This window comes from Alnus glutinosa, chromosome 1 (assembly GCF_958979055.1).
Source record: "Alnus glutinosa chromosome 1, dhAlnGlut1.1, whole genome shotgun sequence".
Lineage (NCBI taxonomy): Eukaryota > Viridiplantae > Streptophyta > Magnoliopsida > Fagales > Betulaceae > Alnus > Alnus glutinosa.
In genome coordinates, this window is record NC_084886.1 from 33953808 (window position 1) to 33980430 (window position 26623).

General features: G+C 37.5%; 1 protein-coding gene across 5 annotated transcripts; it reads left to right on the forward strand.

The window, feature by feature from the left end:
* The first annotated feature begins 2130 nt into the window (after nucleotides 1–2130).
* On the forward strand, nucleotides 2131–18364 carry LOC133878916 (TMV resistance protein N-like). Of its 5 annotated transcripts, none has more exons than XR_009902026.1 (7): nucleotides 2131–2669; nucleotides 13987–15091; nucleotides 15666–15938; nucleotides 16027–17040; nucleotides 17138–17959; nucleotides 18049–18149; nucleotides 18223–18364. XR_009902026.1 is itself a non-coding variant. In XM_062317492.1 (6 exons), the coding sequence occupies exons 1-6, from the start codon at nucleotides 2158–2160 to the stop codon at nucleotides 18089–18091; spliced, it is 3552 nt and encodes a 1183-aa protein (XP_062173476.1). In that variant the 5' UTR covers nucleotides 2131–2157; the 3' UTR covers nucleotides 18092–18364. The 5 variants fall into 5 exon arrangements, 2 of the variants coding, with proteins under 2 accessions (XP_062173476.1, XP_062173468.1); XR_009902027.1 differs by having other exon boundaries at nucleotides 17138–17742; XR_009902025.1 differs by having other exon boundaries at nucleotides 18049–18364.
* Nucleotides 18365–26623: the final 8259 nt, after the last annotated feature.

Genomic DNA, 26623 nt, shown 5'->3' on the forward strand with positions numbered 1-26623 from the left:
TTCCTCATCCAAACCTGACAGGAAAATTCGAAGAAATTTTCCATTGACAATTCACTTGGTTAAAACATAAACCAAAACTTTTGCTAAACTAAAATTTTATCAGGTACCCAATGGAATAAACATTTTTTTAGTTCAAGTTCACCTCTACATCTTAATAGTCAAAAAGGTCATTAGATTGCCCTCCAAAAGGTTGGTAATAACTTTGGGGCAAGCAACTAGTTATACAACCTAATATGGTAGCCAAATGAAAAATCCTATCAACCTTCACATTGATATCATTCACTATGCACCATTCCTGTTGTCCTAAAACAATGTAAATCAACTTGACATACGATTTTTTGAGGCGTGAACATGTAGAGTTTTCAATATCAACAATAAGCTATTGTTGGAAAACTTGAAATTTATACCTTCATGCAAACAGATCAACCTTCTATAGGATTAAAGCTCCAGGTTAGAGGGCATGCAAGCTAAAAAGGCATGAAATCTTACAATGCAAGGAGTCCTCTCACAATCCCCAAGAGAACACAATATTATCCAAGTAATTTACCAGTAAAAGTGGAACAAAAACAAGCCTTAAACAATAATATTGGACAAGGAACATTAAAGGAGTAACTAGACTAAACAAATAGCTTAAAAAACAACATAAGGTGAATAGGAAGCAGGAAGTCAGAATAACAACTTCATCAAAGAAGTCTAAGACTGCAAATTGGTTCCAGTACATGCTTTGTTTCGCCAATTTAAAAAGAAAAGCTCCAAGAAGACATATCAACAATTAATATCCTCTATCACAGATCATATAAATCTCTTTGTTATTATTCTTGTTATTGTTAAGGTGACTTAAATGCATATTTAGAGTCCCATTAAAAGAAGAAAGTAAGGTGCATATGTAGACAATATTCTTAAAGCAGAACCATGGAGAAATATGAGAATTGGGCAATAATTTCAAGGTACAGCAGAGCAAAAACTTCCAAAATCTACAAAACGCCACTAAAATTTAATCGTTGCTGTCTTTTATTCCTTAACTGCCAACAAAATTCTTACATACATAAGCCTCCTTCAATTCCAAGAAATACTGAAAAAAAGGGAAGTAAATGCTTACAGAAGGTTACAAGAAATAATGAAAATGCTTAAATGAGATTCAGGCAGTAATTTACAGAAATTCTTCTCATTCCACATTTCACATTCCAAACCCTAGACCCAAAACCCAATCCATCCCAACAAATTCATATGAGAATAAAGCTCAGCCCATATTCTTTTTGCAGCAAAATCCCAGCTCTGAGGAAACCACAAATCAGCCAAACAACCCACAAACTACAAACCACAAATAACCCATTATCTGCACTTAAACAACCCATTATCTGCACTTAAATAGCCCAAATCTCACCCAAAAACAACTAAAAAAACCGGATCTGGAGAGAAAATCAAAAGGAATGATCAAAAAAAAAAAGTTAAGAAAACCTTACAGTGGATGGGCTCGTCGGCGGTGGTGTTTCGGCTGGGGCTGCTCGTGGCGATACAGTGGTTGAGTTGTCGGAGCCGAATCGGATTTGGAGAACGCACGGTGGTTGGGTTTTGGCCGGAGATGGAGAACGACGGTGGCTGTTTGTAGTGGTTTTGGGGACCAAAAAATTGGTTACATAGAAGAAGACGTACTGCACTGGTTTCGAATGGTCGCCGAAACTGGAAGACGGCTGGAGATGGAAGACGACCGGAACTGGAAGACGGCCGGAGATGGAAGACAACCGGAACTGGAAGAACGACGGAGTTGGCCGAAGATGGAGAATGACGGTGGCCGGTCGTGCGTGGAGAACGGCGGTGGCGGGTCGTGTTTGGTGGTCGACGGTGGGAAGAAAATGGGTAGATGGAGAGAGGGAGGGAAAAATTTGGGGGAAGCTCTAAAATGAAGAAAATGGCAAAATGAGTATAGATATCAAGTTGCTTTCAAATTTCGAAATTTTTTTTTTCTTCTTTTCTTTTTTTTTTCAAAAAAAAAAAAAAATTCTGTAAAACTAAAATGACCCTTTCCACGTAGGAAAGGGCCGGGCAGGGGCCGGCAAGATGGCCCCTGCCTATCATTACTCTTTATTAAAATAGGAAGCTCAATGGTTCGATATATCTCCAACAGTCCAACTCAACTCATTGGTATAGGAATATGATATGACGACTTCTTCCCTGAGCTTTCAAGGACGGTCTTCTTCCTCTTCTTTCGCCCTCGCCCCTCCATGTAGCCATGATGTGTTCCTAAGTTTCAGAGCCAAAGACACCGCCCACACTTTTACTGCCCATCTATACAACGCTTTGCATCAAAGAGGGCTCAACGCCTTCATTGATGACGACGAGCTCAGAAGAGGAGAGGAAATCTCGCCACCACTTGTCAAAGCCATCGAAAACTCTAGGGTTTCGATCGTTGTACTCTCTAAGAACTACGCGTCTTCCTCGTTGTGCTTGGACGAGCTGATAAAGATCCTTGAGTGTAAGCAGAAAAACAAACAAATGGTTCTGCCCGTGTTTTACAAGCTAGATCCGTCGCATGTACGCCATCAAATCAAAAGCTTTGGAAAAGCATTGGCTAAACTTCAAGACAGGGTCAACGATGACATCAAGTTGCAGAAATGGAGGAAAGCCCTCAATCAACTCGCCAATTTGTCTGGGTGGCATATAGGAAAAGGGTATTTCTAATTAACCACTCTTTCTTGTGCTTTATTTATTTATTTAAATTTAAATTTTATTTGTGCGTCTTTTTTTTTTTTTTTTTAACGTATTTGTGTGTCTATATCTATGTATGTGTACGAATGCATATCTATCTACAATCTATTTGTGTGTCTATATCAATCACTAATTGTTCTTTCTGAACTATTTTATCAATCACTAATTGTTCTTTCTGAAACTATTTTATTTATTTATTTATTGGTTTTGGTTTTTTCCTTTTGTATTTGAGAAGTGATACATACGCTACAATTGCCCAACACCAAAGCACATTAAAAGAGACCCACTTGATGTTGTGCAATTGTTGTAATTCTAAAATTTTCCTTTGTGTCTTTACCTTTTAATCTGCTCTATTTTAAAAAGGTCGGGAAACATCACCACTCAAAATTATTATTATTATTATTTATTGTTTTTTAAAAGATATAAAAATATAATTTTTACTCATATCACGTCAGAAAAAAATCCAAAACATAAAATATTTTTAAAAAAATATAAAAATAATTTTTACTCATATCACGTCAGAAAAAAATCCAAAACATGAAATATTTTTTAAAAAATATAAAAGTAATTTTTACTTATGTCACGTAATACTTTTTCAAACATACTTATCCAAAAAGGAATACTTTTTCAGACAAACCCCCCCCCCCCCCCCCCCCAAAACTCATCGACAACGATTAAAAAAAAAAAAAACAAAAAAAACTCATTGACAATAGCGTTTAATATATATATATATATATAAGAAAATGTTAGATTTACAACACCAACATAACAAGTGCACAACAACTCCTCACATGAGAGTGGACCCCACACACCGGGGCAAATCTTATATATATATATATATATATATATATATATATATATATATATATAAATATTTTGACATGATAGCGTTTAATATTTGTTATTCATGCTTAACTTACAAAACGATTGATTGAAGTATTAAATATGGTGGTAGATTATTAATTTCTTTATTGGGGAGCGGAAAGAATAATGCCAACTTGAATAAAAGAATAAAATGAAGCCCAAATGAAGTGTTTTTCGGCCTTTTGACTTGCCAAGTGCCAACAAAGTAGAGGACGGGAATTTCGTGAGGATGGCAGTCAGGAACAAATGTCATTGAATGGTAGTATGAAGAAAATAATTATTCATTTAAAAAAAAAAAGGGAAGAAAATAATTAAGGTTCATTTGTTTCATCGAAAAATATTTTTTATCGCAAAATATTTTTATACTCTACTTGGTTCGGTGTAAAATATTTTTTGTACTTTTTGGTATTTAGTGTGACTGAAAATAATAATCAAACCAAAAATATTTCGGTTTGACAAAAAAAACTTCTTTAGTTTCGAAAAATGATTTATATTTTTAAATTCGATAAATCATTTACTGAGTTTGAGTTTCTTTTTCTCAAACTGCTGAACCACCACTAAGACAAATCCTGGCCACTATGAAACCACCACATACCATCATTGAGCCACTGCCGAGGCCCCCAGACAACCATCGAGCCCTCTGGATCACTGTTGAGCCACTTCCGGATCACTGTCAAGCCACTCCCAGATCATCGCCAAGCCATCCCTAGACTACTACTGAGCCACCCCTAGACAACCATCAAGCCGCGCAAGACCATCACCAAGCCCCGCCGGCCCATCACCGAGCCACCCCCGAGTTACGCCAGACCATCACCGAGCCACCCCCAAACCACCATCGGACCACCACCGAACCACCCTTTGACCACTCTCAAACCACCACCAAGCAATTATGTGATGTCCCACATCACTTGCGAATGAGGATATGCTTATATGTATAAATGCACCATTTATGACACAACGCGTTTTAAAGCCGTGATGGTCATGAACCTATCAGAACTCCGTAGTTAAGCGTACTTCTGCGAGAGCAATTCCAAGATGGGTGACCTCCTGAGAAGTCTGGTTTAGGGAGCCAAAAGCGGACAATATTGTATCATTGGGGGTGGGTCGTTACAAATGGTATCAGAGCCATTGCCCAGCCTGAGATGATGGGAGCGTGGACAAGCCCAATGAGGGACGCCAATGAGGACGTTGGGTCCAACGAGGGGGTGATTGTGATGTCCCACATCGCCTGAGAATGAGGATGTGCTTATATGTATAAATGCACCATTTATGACACAACGCGTTTTAAAACCGTGATGGTCATGAACCTGTCAGAACTCTGCAGTTAAGCGTGCTTCTGCGGGAGCAATCCCAAGATGGGTGACCTCCTGGGAAGTCTGGTTTGGAGAGCCAAAAGCGGACAATATTGTGTCATTGGGGGTAGGTCGTTACAAATGGTATCAGAGCCATTGCCCAGCCTGAGATGGTGGGAGCGAGCACAAGCCCAATGAGAGATGCCAGTGGGGACACTGGGTCCAAAGAGGGGGTGATTGTGATGTCCCACATCGCCTGGGAATGAGGATGTGCTTATATGTATAAATGCACCATTTATGACACAACGTGTTTTAAAAAGCCACGATGGTCATGAACCTATCAGAACTCCGCAGTTAAGCGTACTTTTGCAAGAGCAATCCCAAGATGGGTGACCTACTGGGAAGTCTGGTTTGAGGAGCCAAAAGCGGACAATATTGTGTCATTGGGGGTGGGTCGTTACAAATTATTTTATATTAATATTTTTATGTTGTGAATTAAAATTGATTTTTATAGGTTAATATGATTGAATGAAACTATAAAATAAAAAAAAATAAAAAAATCTGTGATATTCTGTACACGACAAACGCCGAAAAATGTTTTCTACGGATAACATTTTCCTGAAAAAATATTTTACACATTTTATGTCAAAACAAACAGAGTTTAGTGAAAAACATTTTCTTGAAAAATGATTTTCCTGAAAACATTTTCGGCATTTGGGGTGTCAAGGAAAATCACAATATTTTTTTTTGAATATATATATTTTCATTTAATAATATTAACTTATAAAAACCAATTTTTATTTACAACATAAAAATATTAAAAAAAATTAACTAAAATATTTGAGTTCTAGTGAAATTTCAGCTGTGGTGTGCGGACACCGCTAGGACCCCGTTGATACCAAGCGAGTCTCGATTGACTTCTTGGCCGGGTCCTGGCGATGTCCTGATTGAGTCTAGGCAAAGTCCAGGTCGTGCCCTGACAACGTCCCGGTTGGGTCTCTGTGAAATCCTGACAAAGTCCTAACGGTGTCCCGGTCGGGTCCAGACGGTGGGTCGGTGAAGTCCCGACATTGTCCTAGCCCGATCCTTGCGAATTCCCGATGGGGTCCTGGTGACGTCCTAGACAGTGTCCTGGCTGGAGCTTGGTGAGCCCTAGCGAAGTCCCAACAATGTCTTGGTCGGGTCCTTGCGGTGTCCCGGCAGAGTCCTGACGGAGGTCCCGTGGGGTCTCGATGGAGGCCTGATTGGGGTTTGGCAGTGGTCCTGCAAGGTCCAAGGGTGTTTTGACAGTGATCCGGCGATTTGAGAGTGAGAATTTCAAAATCGGAAAATAATTTAGGAAATTTAAAAATGGAAATTGTTTTCTGAAACTAAAGAAGCTTTTTTGGTCAAACAAAAAATATTTTCGGTTTGACTATTATTTCTGATCTAATCAAACACCGAAAATGGATAACATTTTTCAAAAAATATTTCACGCCAAAACAAAAAGAGTCTTAGACGAAAAAAAGGTTGTTTGGGTCCTATAAAGAATATTATATAGCTTAGTAATAAAAGAATGAATTAAATGTACATGGACAGTTGGATTGTTCTTACAATCTTGCTTGCTTTCGTGCGGCTGCAATGCCCGCCCGTGAAGCGTTTTACATTTTAAAATGTCAGGAAGGTGGCTTAAAGTGCTTCTTACTTATTTAATTAATTTTTATTTAAGAGAATAAATTTAATATGTTATTTTATTTTAGACTAACTCATGACGACCTAGTTATTGAAGAGAACTGTTTTTTTTTTTTTTTTTTTTTTTTTTTTTTTTTTTTTTTTGTCTTACACCAAAATTTGGTATTTATTGTAATTGTTTGTTAAGCACCAAATCCTATATTGGTTTTGCATCTTGCTACACCAAATCACAAAAAAGTGTTAGAATTCTGTTGTGAATTAAAATTCAGCTTTGTGTTCACCCTCCTCTGTATTGATTGTGTTGATTGCATGCAATTTATTTTCGCCGGTGGTGCTAAGAGTCATAAAAAGTTAATCGTTCTACACTTACATCAAAGTAATTATTATTATTATTTTTTTAAGTAATCACTAATTTACTAAAAGAGTGCAAAAACGCAATCTAAGTACACAAAAAATATACAAGAAATACATCTAACTAAAATAACAAAAACATGAAACGTAGAAATATGTAAGTCAAAGGCAATTGGACAATGGTAAAGTATCTCGAAGAAAAAGGGCTAAATCCACATTCGTTTGCTCACGGTCTTCTAAACTTTGATCCTTTTTTTTTTTTTTTTTTTTTTTTCATCCAAAGACACCACAGAAGGCCGAACGAAACCATCTTCTATACTGTAGTATTTTGAATCCTACCAAATTGCCCTCTTCAGTAAGTGAAAATGTCTACCACTTGATTAGGCATAGCCCAAGCTAACCCTACAAGACCGAAGATAGTATTCCATTCAGCACTAGCAATCGCAAAATGGAGGAAAATGTGATCTACTGACTTCCCATTCTTCTTACACATACAACGCTAATTAGCCACAATGGCTTCCTTAGGTTATTCGTGGTGAGGATATTCCTTAAAGCGGCCAATCAAGCAAAGAGTGCTCCTCTCAAGAGAACTTTGGCCCCGTTTGACAATCCTTTCCCCCATATTTGAGGTGATTTTTTTGTGGTAATAAGAAGTGATTGACGTGGTATAAAGTAGAAAGAATTTGTATGAAAAAGTAAAAAAAAAAAAAAAATTGTATTGTAGTGGGTTTTTATTTTTTTTATTTGAATAGTAATAAAAATTGCCGATGTGATATAAAAGTGAAAAAGTTAGAATGTATTGAAGTTGATGTTTTCTAGGAGAAGCGAAAATAAGAGAAGGGGAAAGGATGGGGGGTTATCAAACAGGGCCCTTATTCCACCGAATACTCCTCCAAAGAAAATGAGTACAATCATGAGAATAAGCGCATTGTAGTATGATCTAATATCAAACAACTATCTCTTGGAAGGTATCCAACACAACTTATCTTCACTACCTCGTCTCAATCTGAATGAGTACAACAAATTAATGAACGGGGTAAAGAAATCCACCTCCTAGTTGTGAGCCACTCTGGAAAAGTTAATGTTCCACTGATGAGTCTCTAGAAAACTCCAAATAATCCTCCTCAAAAGTATCCTTACAACGGGCTAGACTGAACAATTTCGAAAAAGCTACATTGAGGGCATGATCCGCACACCACATCATGCCAAAATCTAATTCTGGAGTCATCATCAACCTCAAATTTAGCATGATTAGAAAATTCTCTTCCCCCCCCCTCCCCCCTCAACCCTCACCCTCTCTTGATATTCTTCTATAGCCATACCCTATACAACCTATAAACCTCATTTGAATACCAGCCATCCCATGAGCTGCCATATTTAGAATCCACTATCACTCTCTGAAAAGCTTCTCTCTCATGAACATAGAGCCAAAGCCACTCTCCCCAAAGAGTCCGGTTGAACAAAATAAAATTATAGACCCCCAACCTTTTTTTAGAAATTGGAAAACAAAACTTAAAAGAGCTAACCAACTGGAATGCGAACTCTTCACCAATTCCACGCTTCAAAAATTCTCACTGCAACTTCATGATTGGCAACACCAACCGGGAGGGAAAAAAGAAGTAAGTAGGCATATTAGATGAGGCACTTTTAATCAAGGTAACCTAACACCTTTTGACAAATACATCATCTTCCATTCAACCAAATGGCTTTCTATCTTTTCATTAATGTCATCCCAAATGGATTTGGCCTTAAATGAAGCTCCCAATGGAAGAACTGGATATTTCATAGGCAAAGAAGAGACCTGCAACCCAAAATGCTACACCTTCAACATAATTGACATTGCCAATGGGACACCAACTTTGATTTTGCCGGTTAATCCTTAAACCTGAAACCACTTCGAAGCATAAAAACAAACAATGCAAATTATGAAAATGATTTGGATTTGCCCCACAAAATATCAAAGTGCCCTCTGAAAACAAAAGGTGGGAAATGTTGAAGGCACCAACATTCATAATCTCCACTAAAAAGCTTGATAAAAAGACCACCCCTTCAATATAGCATAAATCATTTTCCCTAAAACCACATCTCCTCACCATATACAATAAAAACCCCAATTGACATTATCATAACTCGTTTCAATATCCAACTTGAAGGATGAAGAAACTATTAATCATCTTCTCCTCTATTGTGAGTTTTCCGTTGATATCTGGCACTTAGTGCCTCAGCTTCTCTATTGTTGGAAATACCTTGAGCATGGACATCCTAGAGAAGCTATCTGGAAAGTTATTCCCGTCCTTTTAATGTGGAACATTTGGAAAGAAAGGAACTGTCAGCTCTTTGAGGATAGTGAGTTCAATGTGCTACTTCTTGAGATCTCTTTTAGATTGAGCCCTTGCTCATGTTCCTAACTTCTCTTCAGGGAATCTAGTAGATCTGATTTGTTTTTTAGATTGTAACAGCAGCTAGTTCTTGGTGCTCTTGTTCGTGTATAGCAACTAGTTCTTTGGTGCTCTTGTTTTTCTTATATACTCTTTGTGTACAAGGAATTTCCTTATTCTTCTATAAACTTGTTATTATTCATAATATATATATATATATATATATATATATATATATATATATATATATATATATATATATATATATATATATATATATATATATATATATATATATATATATATATATCCAACTTGCATGGCAAACCTGGATCCCCAGATTTAATCTTGCTATCAAGGCTTTTTTGGCTATGAGAATAGAGTCTAGAATCTGCCTACTCTCCATGAAAGTATTATGAGGCTTAGAAATGACCTTCTCCACTACGTTTTCAACCTGTTAGCTAGGACTTCGGCAATAATTTTGTAAACTCCACCCACTAAGCTAATAGGTCGAATGTCCTTTAGCATTAACAACCCTAGATTTCTTCGGCATAAGAGTAATTAAAGTGGCATTGAAGCTTTTTTCAAACATAACTCTAGTGTGAAAATCATGGAAAACATTCATGATATCTATCCCAACAAACTGGGGGCCTTGTCACCGTTTAGGTCTTTCACCACCTCAAAGACTTTATCTTCCTTAAAAGCTCTCTCCAACCAAATGGCCTCATCTTCTCCAATGGAATTAAAAGTAAGGCCATCCAACCTAGGCTGGCAACTGAATCCTTTGGTAAAAAAGCTATCGTAGAACGACATAATGCATTCTCTGATCTCAGCCTGATTTGAACAAACCGTATCATTAACCACCAACTAATCAATATAGTTATTCCTTTTATTCGAATTGGCCACTCAATGTAAGAACTTTGTTCACTTGTCACCCTTTCTGCCTCCAACTCACCGCTTCCAAAAAGAGTTTTCCTCTCCAAATCATTAATCATTGTAGCCTTCCTCATTTTATCCTCTTCACTTCAGACTCTCCCTTCTTCCAAACCCTCAAGAACCTGTAAATCATCCGAAAAGAAGTTTTTTTCTTTCTCTCTACATTGCCAAACGCCCAAACTCTTAAATTAACTTTCAAATCCTTAAGTTTAAAAGCCAAAATGTGACTCTGAGTACCCTGAAAGTAAAAGGAACTCCACCATTGTTTCACTCTATCTACAAAGCTCTCTGATTTTAACCATATGTTCTTGAACTTAAAATACATTCCACCTCCATGAAGGCCTTCGCAATCGAGAGAGAGGGAAATGATCCAAGAATAATCTAGGCAGCCTCTTTTGGGTCAAATCAGAAAATTGAGCTTCCCAATCAGGAGAAAACAAGAAATCTATCAATTATAGACCAAGAGGAAGGTGTCTATTGTTTGACCATGTGAAAGAACCTCATACAAGAGGAATATCCTTGAGCCTTTGCTCAAAAATGAAACCTAAAAACTCCACCATAGATGGACATAAACGGGCTTCACCTGATCTCTTACTAGGAAAACGAGTAACATTTAAGTCCCCCCAATCGGCCAGGGCAAGTTCCACCAACTAAACAATATTGCCAGTTCATATCATAAAAGCCTTCTATCACCACGGAGTTAGGGCTATAAACACCCACAAAGCCCAAGAAAATTGATTTTCAACATTTCTGAAAGAAGATGCAACCAAGAACTCTCCTACACTCTCCTTGATTTTTTCTACCACCCACCTATCTCACATGAGCAAACTATCTCTGGCCCCCCTTGAATCTAAACAACAACAGTCTATATGATTGTAGCGTCATAAGTTACGCACAATGCTACAAAACATAAACTCCAGTTTAATCTCTTGAAGACAAATAACGTTTGCCTTCCAATCTCTAAGCAAATTTCTGACTCTAAGGCGGTGCTTCTCCCCTTCATTTAACACTCTTACATTTAAGTATAATAATTTAGGCTTCATGAAAAAACCGGGATACCTCTCCCCTTAACCTTGCTTTGGCTAGAACTGCCACCCATAGAATTATAATTGATGGAGCAAGACAATCTTTTTAATTTTCTTTTAACTTTGTTGACTGATTTGGAGTTGGAAATCCACTCCTCCTGGCCATGAATATCTTCAAACTCCTCACAAGATAATTCAACATAGCAGTAGATGTTTTTCACTTTTTGTAGGACCTAATTTGAAGCTGTCGGCCCTGAACACTCAAGTTTGACAAACACACCAGGGGAACAACAATTCAGAAGCTCACAAACAATGGGTCACTCTCGAGAGCATAACACCAATTCCGAACATGGCATACTATTCCTTTCTACACAACACACATCAAGTCCATCCAAAGTAGCAAAATCTTTAACACCCAAAGTTCTTGCCCTGACTTGAATGACCTATCTCTTTAGCCACATAAAGTCCACCGCCCCTGAGCTACATTGAAAGTGATGACAATAGAGGCAGATTCAACAAAAGAAGAATTAAAGGTTACATTTTCAACAAAATGGTCCATCACAAGTGTTAATAGAATCCGACGCTAAAGCCTCCTTTTCTGCCCCAAACCACCCAAACCCAAGACGTCTTTTTGTCTCTTGTGAAACACCTTTGCTTGAACATGCTACGATCGCCATTGTGACCGAGCCTTTTGGAAACTTGAATTTCAACAGCATGAAGGCCTCCGTTCGAACTTCCTGCAATCGGGATTGCGACTGGGGCTTTAGGATCTCATCTTGAAATGCCTTGAAGATCGCGTTCGAATGGCTATCAACTGAGCTGCGATCGAGCTTCTCGGTTAGTCTTGAATACTTGCCTCTTTGAACACAAAGTGAAGTCCTGATTTAATAAACAAATGGGGTCAGATCTCATCGCAACACTATTGTTGCCATAACAATTTGAGAGGCGATATCTCTTTAGTCCCCAACTCCAACACCACCTCCAAAACCAACACAAAATGCAGGAATGACAGCTCCAGCGACCTTCCACCTCCTCCCTGGCCAACTTGATCTCCACACCCTCTTTTCCACCTTCAATGATGTCATCTATGTCACCATGATATAATACATCAAAAATGTCATTTTGCATAATCTGATGCATTTTCTTATTTAGCACTATAGTCATGCAATACATAATATACAAAACGTTAGTTTTGAAATCAATTTTAAACGATAGGGCCTACCTAGATTTGGTCCTTATCTTAGGGTGTTTTGCACAATTCTAAAATTCAGCGAAGACATTACAAATTACTTTATAATTTAGAGTAATGCTAGAAGCCACTCTTTTGTTACTCTTGTGTCATTCCAAGAATGATGGCTTTTAAAATTACCATTAAGGGTGATCAAATACCCGCAAACCCGCCCCAACCCGCATGCCCCGCCCCTAAAATCCCGGGTTTTAGGGGTTTTTTTGCGGGTACGGGTTCAAAAATGATATACCCGTGCGGGGCGGGGCGGGTTGCGGGTTGAAGGTTTTTAAAAGCCCCGGGGACCCGCCCCGCCCCGCAAAACACCTTAAGTTCTAAAAACCCTACTTGGCCTTCGTCATTTCCAGTTTTTTATTCTTCTTCTTCTTGTGCCGCCTACGCTTTTTCTTCTTCTTCCTTTTCTCCTTCACCCCCTCACCCCCTTCCTCCCTTTGTCTTCTTCCATAACTGAGGAAGTTGGAAGACACATTTTCTTCTTCTTCCCAGAGAAAACCCTAAGTTCTTCATCTTCCATTTTCTTCCCCTACACCGCACAGCGCCATGGCCTCTGTCAATCGTTCCCATCTTCGCTGGCTCCCCCGATCTTGTGGCCTGCGGGGACGTCATGAACATGCGATTTCAAGACCGGGAAGATCGGCTTCAAAACCTTCGGTTGTGGCTCTGCGATTGCATCCTCGTCCATAGGTTGGTGTTTCTCCCATTCTCTGGCCTTTGTTGCTATCATTTCTTTATGAATATGGCTTGAATCTAGGTATTGAATATGGGTATTGAATCTTTGTTAGCATTCTAGGTATTGAATCTGGCTTTGATTTGATTTTTCTCATGTCTTGGCTTGCCCCGGGGATACCCGCACAACCCCCAAACCCCGCATCCCCTGCCCCGCATCGCTCACCCCCTCCCCGCACGGATGTCACTGGTTTTATGCGGTTTACAGGGGTGAATTTGTAAACCCGCACCCCTGTGGGGCGGGGCCAAAAAAAGGGCATCCCCGCCCCCCCGCCCCCCCGCCCCATGCTCAGCCCTAATTACCATTGAGCTTGTAATTGATTACTACTGAATTTTTATCAAGTGGTAATTTTAAAAGTCGCATCATTCTTGAGTTGACACAAGAAGGACACAAGAGTGACTTATAGAATTACTCCATAATTTAAGGTGAAAAAATATAATTTACTTACAAATTAAACATTTTGAGAATTAATAAACCTTTCTAATAAGTTGGAGTATGATTCAATTGATAATCTTGATAAGTTTTGACAGGTGAAAACTGAATTCGGGGAGTGGAGCTGAAAAAAGGGGGAAAAAAGGCTTATTAATACACATAAAGACTACGAACAATAAAAGTCTGATAAGCAAAGGGTTGGAACTTAGGGGAGGATAGGATTATCTCCTATCTTGTGGCTTACCATTGTGATATGTTGCAGGAAAAAAAATGGCCCTTGTAACTAGATCATGTTCCTATGTCTCTTCATGTGAAAAGTCTTAACTCATTAAATGTTTCTTATCCTTTATATTGGCAGGAATGGATCTAAATTTATCCTTGAAATTGTTCAAGCGGTCTCAAGAATAGTAAATCGTACATACTTAAACGTTGCCAAGTATCCAGTTGGAATAGACTCTCGTGTACATGAGATCAATTTGTTGTTAAGTCTTGAGAGGAATGACATTACATGCATGGTGGGGATACTTGGTGTTGGAGGAATCGGTAAGACGACTATTGCCAAAGAGATCTATAACTTGATTGCTTATCGGTTTGAAGGTAGTTGTTTTCTTGCAAATGTTAGAGAAACTGCAAAGCGAGAGTGCGGTTTGGTCCAACTGCAAGAGACACTACTTTCTGAGATTCTAGAAGACTCTAGAAGTTTGAAGGTTGGCCTTGTTGCTCGAGGAATCAATGTGATAAAGTATAGGCTTTGTTCTAAAAGGGTTCTTTTAATTCTTGATGATGTGGATCAGTTGATCCAATTAGAAGCATTAGCTGGGGAATGTAATTGGTTTGGTTTAGGAAGTAGAATCATCATAACAACTAGAGATGAAAAACTCTTGACTAATCCTCATGTTGAATTAATGTACAAGGTGAAAGAATTGGATCACAACGAAGCTCTTCAGCTCTTTTGTTGGAATGCCTTCAAAAGAGACAAACCTATTGACGATTATGTGGAGCTTACAGAAAATATAATACATTATGCTAGGGGCCTTCCACTGGCTTTAACTGTGCTAGGTTCAGATCTACATGGTAGAAGTATAAATGAATGGACAAGTGCATTGGATAAGTACAAAAGAAGTCCTAACAAAAGTATTCAAGAAATACTTAAAGTAAGTTATGATGGATTGGATGATAATGAAAAGGATATTTTCCTTGATATTGCATGTTTTTTCAAAGGAAAACCTGCAGATTATGTCATCAAAATACTAGACGGTTGTGGTTTCTCCTCAGATATTGGAATCAAAGTGCTTATGGAGAAGTCTCTTATAACTGTTGATCAGCCTAACAAATTTGTAATGCATGACTTGCTACAAGAAATGGGTAGAGAAATTGTTCGACAAGAATCACCCACAGAACCTGGGGAACGTAGTAGGTTGTGGTTTCATGAAGACGTTTGTCATGTACTAGAAGAAAATACAGTAAGAGTTACAACAAAAAAAATCTTTTAATTTTACATTTGTTTCCTTTTCAGAAGTGAAACCTGCTAGAAAGTATTTTTCTTTTAAATTTTTATTTTGTAAAGATGGTGAAGAAATAAACACACACACAAATGTAAATTATACCCTTAATCCCAAAAATGAGCTTTTTGGTTAAAATGGAACACTTCTAGTTTAGAAGAATATATAAAATCATCACACAAGAATCCAAGATTTCTCTTTTATCCCATTTCTAAGATAGGCACAATTTTTATAAATGTCTTACATTCCCTTTATAAGTAGGTACAAGTAATACCTAAAGATGAAAAAGACAAAACTTGGACTCTTTCAAGGAGGTTACCTAATATGGGGCATTCCACTAATTAAAAAAAAAAAAAAAAACTATTTTGAAAATCTGAATAAGAAAAGCAACATACAAGTACAAATAAACATAGTATAAGTATGTTTAATATTATATTTGTATCTATTTACTGAAATAAAATTATACTTCTAGCAAGTGATAAAATATTGAGAACTTTATGCTTCAATTTGCTGATATACTTATGCATCTTACTAGGGAACAAATAAAATTGAAGGGATATTGGTAGATTTGCCTGAACGAGGCATGATACGTGTGAGTCCTCAAGCCCTCACGAAGATGAAAAGGCTCAGACTGTTTATAAATCGTAATGCACACTTTTCGGAAGGGCCTACTTATCTCTCTAATGAATTAAGATTGCTTGATTGGCCTGAATATCCTTTACAATCTTTTCCATCTAATTTTCATGGACGGAAGCTCATTGTTTTTAGAATGCGTAATAGTCTCTTCAAGGAATTGGAGAGGTTCAAGGTACCACTATTATTTTCAATATTTCTTCCTTCAAGTTATGTTGTACACTTCCTTGAAGCTAATTTATTCATTCTTTTTTTTTTAACAGAATTTTCAAAACTTGACAGCTATGGATGTCTCGAGTTGTCAATTCCTAACAAAAATTCCTGATCTTTCAAGGACCCCAAATTTAGAAGAATTGACTGTTGATAATTGTACAAGTTTAGTTGAGGTTCATCATTCTGTTGGATTACTTGATAAGCTTGTCATTTTGAGACTTGTAGGATGCTCTAACCTTAGGAGCTTTCCAAGAAGGCTGAAGTTGAGATCTCTAGAAAGTCTTATGCTTGAAGATTGCACAAGGCTTGAGAACTTTCCTGAAATTGAGTGTAAAATGGAAAGGTTAGGATACATTGGCCTAAAATGCACTCCTATAAAAGAATTGCCTTTATCTATTGAGTGTGCCGTTGGGCTTCAAGATTTAAATCTAGAAGGTTGTGAAAACCTTATGAATCTCCCAAGTAGCATTCATCAGCTGAAACGTCTAAAGAGACTTTCTCTCAGAGATTGTTCAAAATTTGTCAAGTTTCCATCGAAAGTGGGGGATAACAGTCTATCTATGCCCTCTATTGCGTCTACAAAGGAACCTGAAATTTTGTCAAGTTCAGAATTAAACTTTTGCCCGCCTCCATTAAATTCATGCGTTTGTAATGATGGTTGTTCCTCAAGTGTATTTCCGACACTGGGAAGGTTGGATCTTGGAAACTGTGCCCTATCGAAATCAGATTTCTTTATGACGATTAATTGCATTTCCTCGTTGGAACAATTAGATCTATCAGGAAGCGATTTTGTTAGCATTCCTGCATTCATCAAAAGATTTGTTGGATTGAGGTGCCTAAAAGTGGCTGATTGCAAGCAACTTCAAGAAATTTTAGAACTTCCACCAAAAATAGAAGATATAGATGCAAGTGGGTGCATATCATTGGAAAGATTTTTTGTATTATCAAAAAGATTTCAATTTGATACATGCCACTTCCCGGGGCTTGAATGGATTGACTTGTCGAGGTGCCATAAATTGCTTGAGAATGTAGGGAATGATGTGGAAAATCTTTTATTGGATGAGGTATCTCTCTCTCTCTCTCTCTCTCTCTCTCTCTCTGTTTATGCAATCCTTTATTTGTAGGCTGCGCTGCTGAAAATTTATGATTTCTATGCAACAGGGATCTTTTGAGGACCATCAATTTGGCATTATATATCCGGGAAATAAGATTCCAAATTGGTTTTGCCATCTTAAGGAGGCTTCAAATGCTAATAAATGCGAAATAGATATTTACCAGCCTTCACATTTGGATGGGGAGATCAGAGGAATTGCTGTGTGTGTTGTTGTTGGAATAAAGGATGGACAAATACCCATTCACGCTCTTTGTAATGTTGAGATCATCATTGATGGTTTACCAAGGTATGGTGACGACAAAGCATTTCATTTATCAGGCCCAGATCATGTGTGGTTTCTATACCATGTTCCTGAATTTAATGAGCTAAAGGGGGACAATCTGCGAGTTAAGTTTTGGTCCTCCACAAGTTCAGTGTTCTTCAAAAGTTGTGGAGCACATCTAGTTCGCAGGAATGAAGAGAAAGCGAAAGGGAAAAGTCAAATGTTGAGTCCTTTGCATCGAGGTGTTCTCCAAAAGGATGTGGATGTACTTGACGGAAATATAGAAAATTCAGTGGATTTCATGGATGGTATTCAACCTACTAAAAGACGCCATGATGATGATGATGATAATGGTAACTTGGAATCCAATTGGTACCCACATCATAAGAGGTGTGTTTCAACCTTGGGCATCAGAATTTCAGATGCAGAGGATACTTCCACTTTGTGAATCACAACCACATCAATCAAATCACACCACTGACACCAGCACTTAAACCTACAGGCGTTTCCCTCACTAAGGACCAATAGTGCTTGATAACTCTGATAGATTTGGTGGGGGGTGCCATATGGGTTGTTCTGCCCAAAGATTAGCTCTGTTTCTAAATTTGTAATGAATTTGATTTCCTTTTGTGTTTATATCATCAAATAAGGATGGGTTATAAGAAGTGTGACTAAATATCTTCAATGCTATTGCAGAGGAAGTACAAGAAGTTGGGGGAATGGAAGAGTTGGAAAATGAAATCCAACGAAGGATCAAGCAATCCAAAGGTTCTTATGATAGTCAATTATAGAAATAGGTTGGTCTTTTCAATTGTTTTTTAATGTTTAATTTTTAAAAAATACTGCTGATGTGGCATAATGATGTGGCAGACCATTATGTTTTTGGACAAAACATGGATGGAGGGACTGATTCTGATAACGAGACAACGCTAGGTATTACCTGTGATAATTTTTGAAACCGAGATACCTATTTGATAATGGTCCAAAGCACTGATACCAAAATTGCATTTAACCTTATTTTATTTTGCTTTGGTCTGAATGTTTTGTGGGGGTTTGTGTAATATAGCTAGTGAAATGCTGCTACTTCCACTTCAGATGTCTCATTTAGTGGTTTTACTCTCCATAACGAGGGCTTTACAACTTTTGTTAAGGTAGAATTGCCTAGACAATTCTAAATGAATCATATGGTGTGAGACTGACTTGAGATTCTATTTGAATATTAGCAACTTAACTTCCTGCGATACCCGTGTTACTTTCTGTCCAACACCTTATTTTCCTATCATAGGTTTGTCTTATGTGACTCCAATTTTTGGATATTTTACTCTCTTTTTTTTCTTTTTTCTTTTTCTTAAGCCCTGCACGGGTGGGCTCAAACTTTCCTTTAATGGGTAAGGTCTAGCACGTGGAATATCTAATTGAAATAGGAGATGAATAATGGAGACGATGTTCGAAATCAAGACCTTTAATTTGATACTATGTTAAATTACTATTTGTCCAAAAAGCTTAAACTAATATCAAATGATGAATTTAATCAATAAAATTAATATTCTAACTGCGGGCATGCTCTTTAATAAAATTGGGAAGTCATCTCATTCATAGATTCATTCATCTATGCTCATTGAAACTCTGGGTTTTGAGGTTTTATGGCCTAGAGATAAATTATATTCTCTTCATTGATTATATTTTTGAGTGCTTATCATTTTTATTTTTATTTTTATTTTTTGTCTTTCTCTCCATTTTTTTTTCTTCTCAAATTAGGCAGCAACTCGAAATAGAGCATATTAGTTCTATTGAGCACAATGATGGTGGTTTGGGTGGCATATTAGTTCAAGGAAAATGTGGAGAAGAAAAGGAGAGATACTCTTTTCAGTCTCATTTTATTATGAACTTTTCTTTTGGATGGGGAAGGGTCCGAGTCAAGGGCGGAACTACATGGGGTTGGGGATAGAAGTCCTCCCAAAATTTTTGATAACTCCTATTTATTTATTATTATTATTTAAAAAAATAAAAAATAAAAAATAAAATCTCTTAAATTCTATATTTTTTTATGAGTTCGACCCCCCAAAAATTAATTTTTTTACCTTCAAAAATCTTTATTTTTTAGTTTCGTTTCCCTTCATCTTTCATTCTGGTTCTACCCTGGTGGGTGGAAGAAAGGAATATGTGTCTCCTCCATATATTTCTCTAGAATGGCAATGTCATAGGCGTATAATATATGGGGGCTGTCCAAAAGACATTTATGCACATTATAATTTGTAAGTGAGATATGCTATTTTTTCGTCTCCAGCCAAATATATATATATATATACACATACGTTTGTGCGCATCATTGCATGTGATTTTAAATAGAGACCAACAAAGGTCTATTATGAGCATGTCGTCACTGACAAAAGTAAACCCCAGGAGTAGGATTCACAATGGAAGTTGCTTGCTGATTGAAGAAAAAGGGTATATATGTATCTTCATTTTTTAACGCTTTGCTCCAAAAAGAATTTCCTTGTTTTGTTGATAGAGCCATGAATATGTAGTGTAATTATAAAATAAAAAACTTAAATTTTTTTTAATTATAAAATCATCTATGATTATGATACTACCACCGCCGCATCATTGCTGCTACTAATAATAAACGGAAAATTTTTACTTATCCCTTAATATTTTAACGTTTTTAGAATCATACCTTTTTCATTTTAAAATTTTGCAATGTTGAGTCGCCAAATTTAAAAAATTTGCAATGTTATATATCTTTTAGGATTTTTTGTTAAATCTTAACGGAGGACGTGAAAATTTTCAAAATAACCATATTTAAAAAAAATGGAAAATACCCTTGGTGACCCACGACCAAGCTTGGCTGTGGCTTTATTTAATTTTTAATTATTTAATTAAAGTAATTTTATAAATTTAAAAATGGTAAAATGAACTCTAAATCTTGACAAGATGGGTAGTATTACAAATTTTTTAAATTTGACGATTCAATATTTCAAAATTTTAAACTTTTTCACTTGGGAAAAGTATACATACCCCCTCAAACTATCACTCCATTGTTAATGTGCCTTCTAAACTACCCATTGTGTCAATGTCCCCCTCTAAACTACTAAAAAAAATCAATGTCCCTCTAAAGTCAACAAAAAGACAAAAATAACCCTAAAAAAGTTTCAATAAGACAAATATATCCTTATAAATTCAAAGGAAATTTGATTGAAAAATAACATTTAAAAATAAAAAATAAAACGAGAAAAATGAAAATCTAAGGGGTTGGCCCAAACTGAAAAATTATATAAAACAAAATCTCAAAACAAAACGTGAAAAAAAAAAAAATTGAAAACCTTGGTTTTTTTTTTTTAATTTTTAATTTTATATAATTTTAAGAATTTTTATAATTTAATGAAGGGTATTTTTGTGTTGCGTACCCCAGAACACCATGTAAGAAGACCATTGAGCTGCATACCTTTGGCACTATGAAACGAAAGACTATTGGGCTGCGTACCGCTAGGCACCATGAAACGAAAGACCGTTGGGTTGCGTACCCTTCGGCACCAGAATGAGATGAAAACAGATGATGAGCATGCATAGCATCATGATGATATGTGACACGTTTTATGATGATTTCATAATTAGATGTCTTAGTATGCCTATGAGTTTGAATGGAACAGAACATATGTATATAGTTACGACTAGTGTGCATATGATGTTTTATAAGGCATTGTGCTTAATTGTGCTTAGATACGGATATTTCCCGAAGGTTTGGAAATGTTCGTATTTTGTATAGATGGGTTATGATGCCACTCACTTTCTGCTTAAGATGTACCCGTATACTTGTATTTCCCGAAGGTTTGGAGAGCTTGTATAAGAGTATGGCTTAGCCACTTGATATATGTATAATGTGAGTATAAAGTAATAAAGTTTCTCTTGATACAAGCACATGTGTTTACCATATTAGCTATGAAACATTTTAAAAGAAAGACTCTAAAAAATAGTAGCTATTATAGTAAACATAAGGTAGAAAAGAAAAGAGTTGGCTCGTTGTTAAAACTTAGTAAGTTTTATACTGCTGGGTTTGTCTCATACTTTCACCTATGCGGATGTGACTATCACCATGACTGTGTAGATGTTGATGTTGTGGCTATAGGGACCGCTGACGTCGACAAGGACTCAGTGGCATTATATTTGGGATACTACGACTGAGGCTAATTGCAATAGTCGTATGTGGGTCGGACTATGGATGCGACAACCATTTTTTTTGGAAAACATGCAAATGAGTCATCACAGTGGCATGACCATTTGTTGCTCAGCCAACATATGGTCAATGTCCCATAACATGTACCTAATAATCAGAGTTACATCTATGCAGCGGAACACATATCATAAGCGGAAATACATTTATATAAACACATCCGTTTACAACAAGAGAGCTATCTATTTGCTTAAGGCTTTTAAACATAACACTAATTACAATAACAAAAGGATGGCTCTACAAATTACAAGTGTCGCATCGGACACGAGCCATATAAAAGACTACCAAAATGCGAACTACCCTTGAGTTCGTGACATATGACTGTCGTGAAGTGCTCCAATCATAGCATCCCACACTAAGCATACGGGTCACCATCTACATCCGCAAAACCTGCAGTCAAAGCATCAATGTATGCACGGTTGTGGGGTTAATCACATCCGCACAAGTGAAATTATGAGTTCACCGTCTTAGTATAAAACATACCGAGACCTCAGTAGTATAAAAATCACTAAGTTTTCGCAAAGAATCGAGTTTTCTTTTCTATCATACGTTTACTATACTGCTACCATTTTGAGTTATGAAAATTCGTCCCTTAGAAACAATAATGTAGTCGGTAAAGTAAACATTGATATATCAGAAATACATGAAAGCATACTATGTAGCTGTGAACACATATAGAAGTTCCAGTCATCCCACCTTGGAAGCTTCTACATATAGACCACAATATATTACTTTTATATTTGGTAACTCCGCTATACAGAGATCCAGAGTTTCCAAATGTAGGTAACTCTGTGTCTAAGTACATTACAGCTTCGTGCCGAATGAACAACAGTCCACCTACCTACTACAAGACACTTGCATTACCCAATCTGGTAGCGTAAACATCTAAGTATGTTGAAGCTCAAAACAATAGCACCTTGCTCAGCAATACAAAGATCCAGTGTTTCCAAATATAGGTAACTTTGTGTCTATGTGCATTACAACTTCGTGGCGAATTAACGATAGTCCGCCTACCTATTACAAGACACTTGCATTACCCAATCTAGTAGCGTAAACATCTAAGTATATTAAAGTTCAATGCCCTTAAATCAATGCAATCCAGTCGATAGAAATATACATATGCTCTTGCCCATTAAGACTCATATGCATACTACTAATACGTCTACCATAAAACTACTAACATATCATGAAAACATCACACTCATAAAAACAATGCTATGGATGCTTATGCAAGTTTCCGTTGTTTTACATCGACCAAATAGCATGGGGAGTGTTTCCCCCAATACCACTTTTCGATTAGAGTTATCGACCAAATAGCATGGGGTGTGTTTCCCCCAATACTACTTGCCTATTAGAGTTTTGCAGTTTCCCGTGGGATGTGAACCCCAATTTGTTCCATGTTCAGTATGTTACATGCTCATGCCTCATGCTTAAAACGATATATATTTTTCAATTTCATGATCATGCCTATAGCACATGCTTTCAATATAAATCCATGAACAGTTTAAGACATCAATTCATCAATCAATATTTGCGTAATTTAAATCCCAACCGCAACAAGCAATCAAACACTTAAATCACAATTCAAATCACACGTCACACACATTTCAATTTGCAATAACATCATTGGCATAATTTCAACATACTCGAAACTACTCAAATCATCTAAAACATATATTTTAATATAACGTTGGTTCAGTAAGAAAAACACATTATTTGCATTACTATAAAATACGTCAAAAGTATCTTTTTCTCAGTGAGTAGAATACTCACCTTGTCTGCACGGATAACAAGCTCAACTAGGTTCCTAGACAACTTCTCGCAATGTGCCACTGTAAAAATAACACATTGCACATTACTTAATATTTCTCTAACACTAGACTAATACTTAGCTTTTAAATTACCAAAGGGCTAACCCATGGAAAAACCCATAGAATTTCTAGGCTTCCAAACACATAACCATAATATAAAAATACTAAACCAACCCAAATACCACTAACCAAAACATTTGTTAGGGCTAGGCACTAAAAATCACAACCTAAACAAATACCCATAACAATAAACACTAACCCATTAACATAGGACACTAACATATTCACAATAACATTAACCCGTAAGATTTATTTAGGGTTAAACACATGAAAACACCACTTAAACAATTTACCCAAAAGTTAAGGTTTTAGGGAACTTACCAAAATTCACCCAATGCAATCCAACACTTGGAGAATGTTTCGGAAGCTCCAAAACATAATAAACCTAAAGAATAGCAAAGATTAAACTCCAACATTTCAAGAGTTATCACAAAATCTCAAATGACAAGAGTTTAGCGATTTACCTCAAACCAATCAATAGAAATGTAGATTGGGCTTCGTAGATCACGTTTCCGAGGTTAGATTTGAGGTTAGGGGCTTGGATAATCGTCGATCTAGGGTTTTAGGTGAAAACCCTAAGAGAAAATCGTGTTTGGGAGAAGAGATCAGGCGGAAATGAGTCCAAAAAGACTCATTCTCGAATTTATAACAAGTGCCATCTGGACGGGCTAAGTGAGCATCTGGATGTGCGCACATGAAATCGTAAGTGTCCACTTCGGTGTCCGGACCGTGTTGCAAACAGATCTTCTCAGACTTTTGCATCTGCAAGAGCATTTGGACAGCTCTGCGCACGTAGACTTTCTGCCAAGGCCATCCAGACGGTCAAGTAAACGTCCGAACGCCCGCCCAGAAACTCCATTTCTTGGATTTTCTAAGTGTTTTCTAAGCGTCATCTTGCATTTTTTTGTCATCTAATTAATCCTAACCACTTACTCTCTTAATTTTTATACTTTAAGCATTAAATAATATCTTGGAAATTACATGCCTCCCTCCTTATAAAAATTCCATCTTCAAAATTTGGACTCTAAATCGTTTTATACACACACAAGCATGCATTTTAGTAGGAATACACATGCGAGTATGCATTTTGCACGTAGTAAACGTGTGAAGGTGGTATGATAAAGAAATCATACCCGGGTTAACTTGAATAAATGGGGAAATTACTCCCACATTTGTTGATCAAGCATTCATGTGGCTTCCTCAACATCATGATTTCACCACGGAATTCTCACTAATGGAATGGTTTTTGTTAGTATTTTATGTTGACTACATTCTAGATAATAAAAAACACTTTATGTAATGGTTGCAAATTAACAGGATGATTGATTCTTATTCAAAATCTTCAATTATTCGGACAGTGTTCATTTCAAAATATGTGACTGATCACAAGCTTCTAGAAGATGTCCATGAAGATTTCTTGCATATTCCAAGCCAAATCAACCGGTTCCTGTACAACCGTCCGGACGAGCCTTTGAAGGCGTCCAGACGCCCCGTAGTGTCTAGCAGATTATGTTGAAGACGTCCGGACGACAAAGCAACATCGTCCGGACGTTAGGTCAATCATTATTCTACACTGAGTTGGATTTCAGAAGTCGACACTGTTAGGGAAGTCTCTGCAAGTTGTTTGGACGACATGTCAACATGTCCGGACGCTATCCAGCATTTCAAAAGATCCCAGTGTTCCGTTCAAACGCAGAAAGGAGTTATAGCGAAGACCGTCCGGACGTGGCTAACTTCTTTCCGAACGCTCGACAGCCAGAGTCCAATTTTTAGCAGATTTAGGTTTTCTTTAACCCTATAAATAGAGGGCTCTAGGCTTGTAAATTGTATAAATTCTGTATCGAATTTCATAGTGCTTTGAGAGGGTGTTTAGGGAGAATCGAAGATCCGCGGCTCTCAAGCTGTTGCCGGTGTGTGTGCTCAACAATTCGTGTGAAGTCTATCTTAAGGATCGGCCATAAGGTAAAGGAATCCATTGAAGACCCCTTCAAGTAGGAGACTTGGTTGGGAAACGTTCATGATGGGCTTTGTGTTAGAGTTAAAGGTATGACTACTGCATAAGAGTATGTGAGTACGAGTGTCTTGTAACTAGCTTTGTTTTCAGTATAGTGGATATCCTGGGTTTGGCTGCCCCGGAGTGGTTTTTCTCTTCACAGGGTTTCCACTTCATAGCAAATATCTCGCCTTCTTTATATTCCGTATTTAAAATATTTTGTTGCACACAAACACACACACTTGGTTGTTAGAAGTCAATATTTATTTATCAGTTTTGGTCCTCAGTTGGTGTTTCATGTGATCCAACACTTGCTTTTGCAGCTCTTCGTAAGTCAATTTCGGTTGAATACGAAGAGGCTCATCACATGTGAGGGATTACAAACACATTGTTACAACTGAGTGATGTGGAAAATGTCATGAATGCCTGCCAAACTGGGAGACATCACAACCGCGTACACTATGGGTTCGCGTGTTTAGCACTAGGAACAGTCCAATGTACCTTGAACTGAGCTTACCCTTGTTGCCAAAACATCACATGCACCGCATAGGTGACACTTGGGGTACACAAGGTCACCAAACTGCGAACTCGAACTTGTGGCGTGCACTTATTCACATAGCTTTTGTGACGTCCCACATCGCCTGGGAATGAGGATGTGCTTATATGTATAAATGTACCCTTTATGACACAACGCGTTTTAAACTCGTGATGGTCATGAACCTATCAGAACTCCGCAGTTAAGCGTGCTTCTACGAGAGCAATCCCAGGATGGGTGACCTCTTGGGAAGTCTGGTTTGGGGAGCCAAAAGCAGACAATATTGTGTCATTAGGGGTGGGTCGTTACAAATGGTATTAGAGCCATTGCCCAGCCTGAGATGGTGGGAGCGTGCACAAGCCAATGATGGACCACAGCGGGGACGCTGGGTCCAAAGAGGGGGTGATTGTGACGTCCCACATCGCCTGGGAATGAAGATGTGCTTATATGTATAAATGCACCATTTATGACACAACGCGTTTTAAAGCCGTGATGGTCATGAACCTATCAGAATTCCACAGTTAAGCGTGCTTCTGCGAGAGCAATCCCAGGATGGGTGACTTCCTGGGAAGTCTGGTTTGGGTAGCAAAAGCGGACAATATTGTGTCATTGGGGGTGGGTTGTTACAGCTTTTCTATCGG

Bases quoted from the DNA above. Each gene is read 5' to 3' on its own strand.
- LOC133878916 (XM_062317484.1), top strand. From the start codon at position 2,158: ATGACGACTTCTTCCCTGAGCTTTCAAGGACGGTCTTCTTCCTCTTCT. The intron at 15,092-15,665 runs GTAAGAGTTACA...GCATCTTACTAG, and splicing joins ATGTACTAGAAGAAAATACA to GGAACAAATAAAATTGAAGG. The intron at 15,939-16,026 runs GTACCACTATTA...TTTTTTTAACAG, and splicing joins AGGAATTGGAGAGGTTCAAG to AATTTTCAAAACTTGACAGC.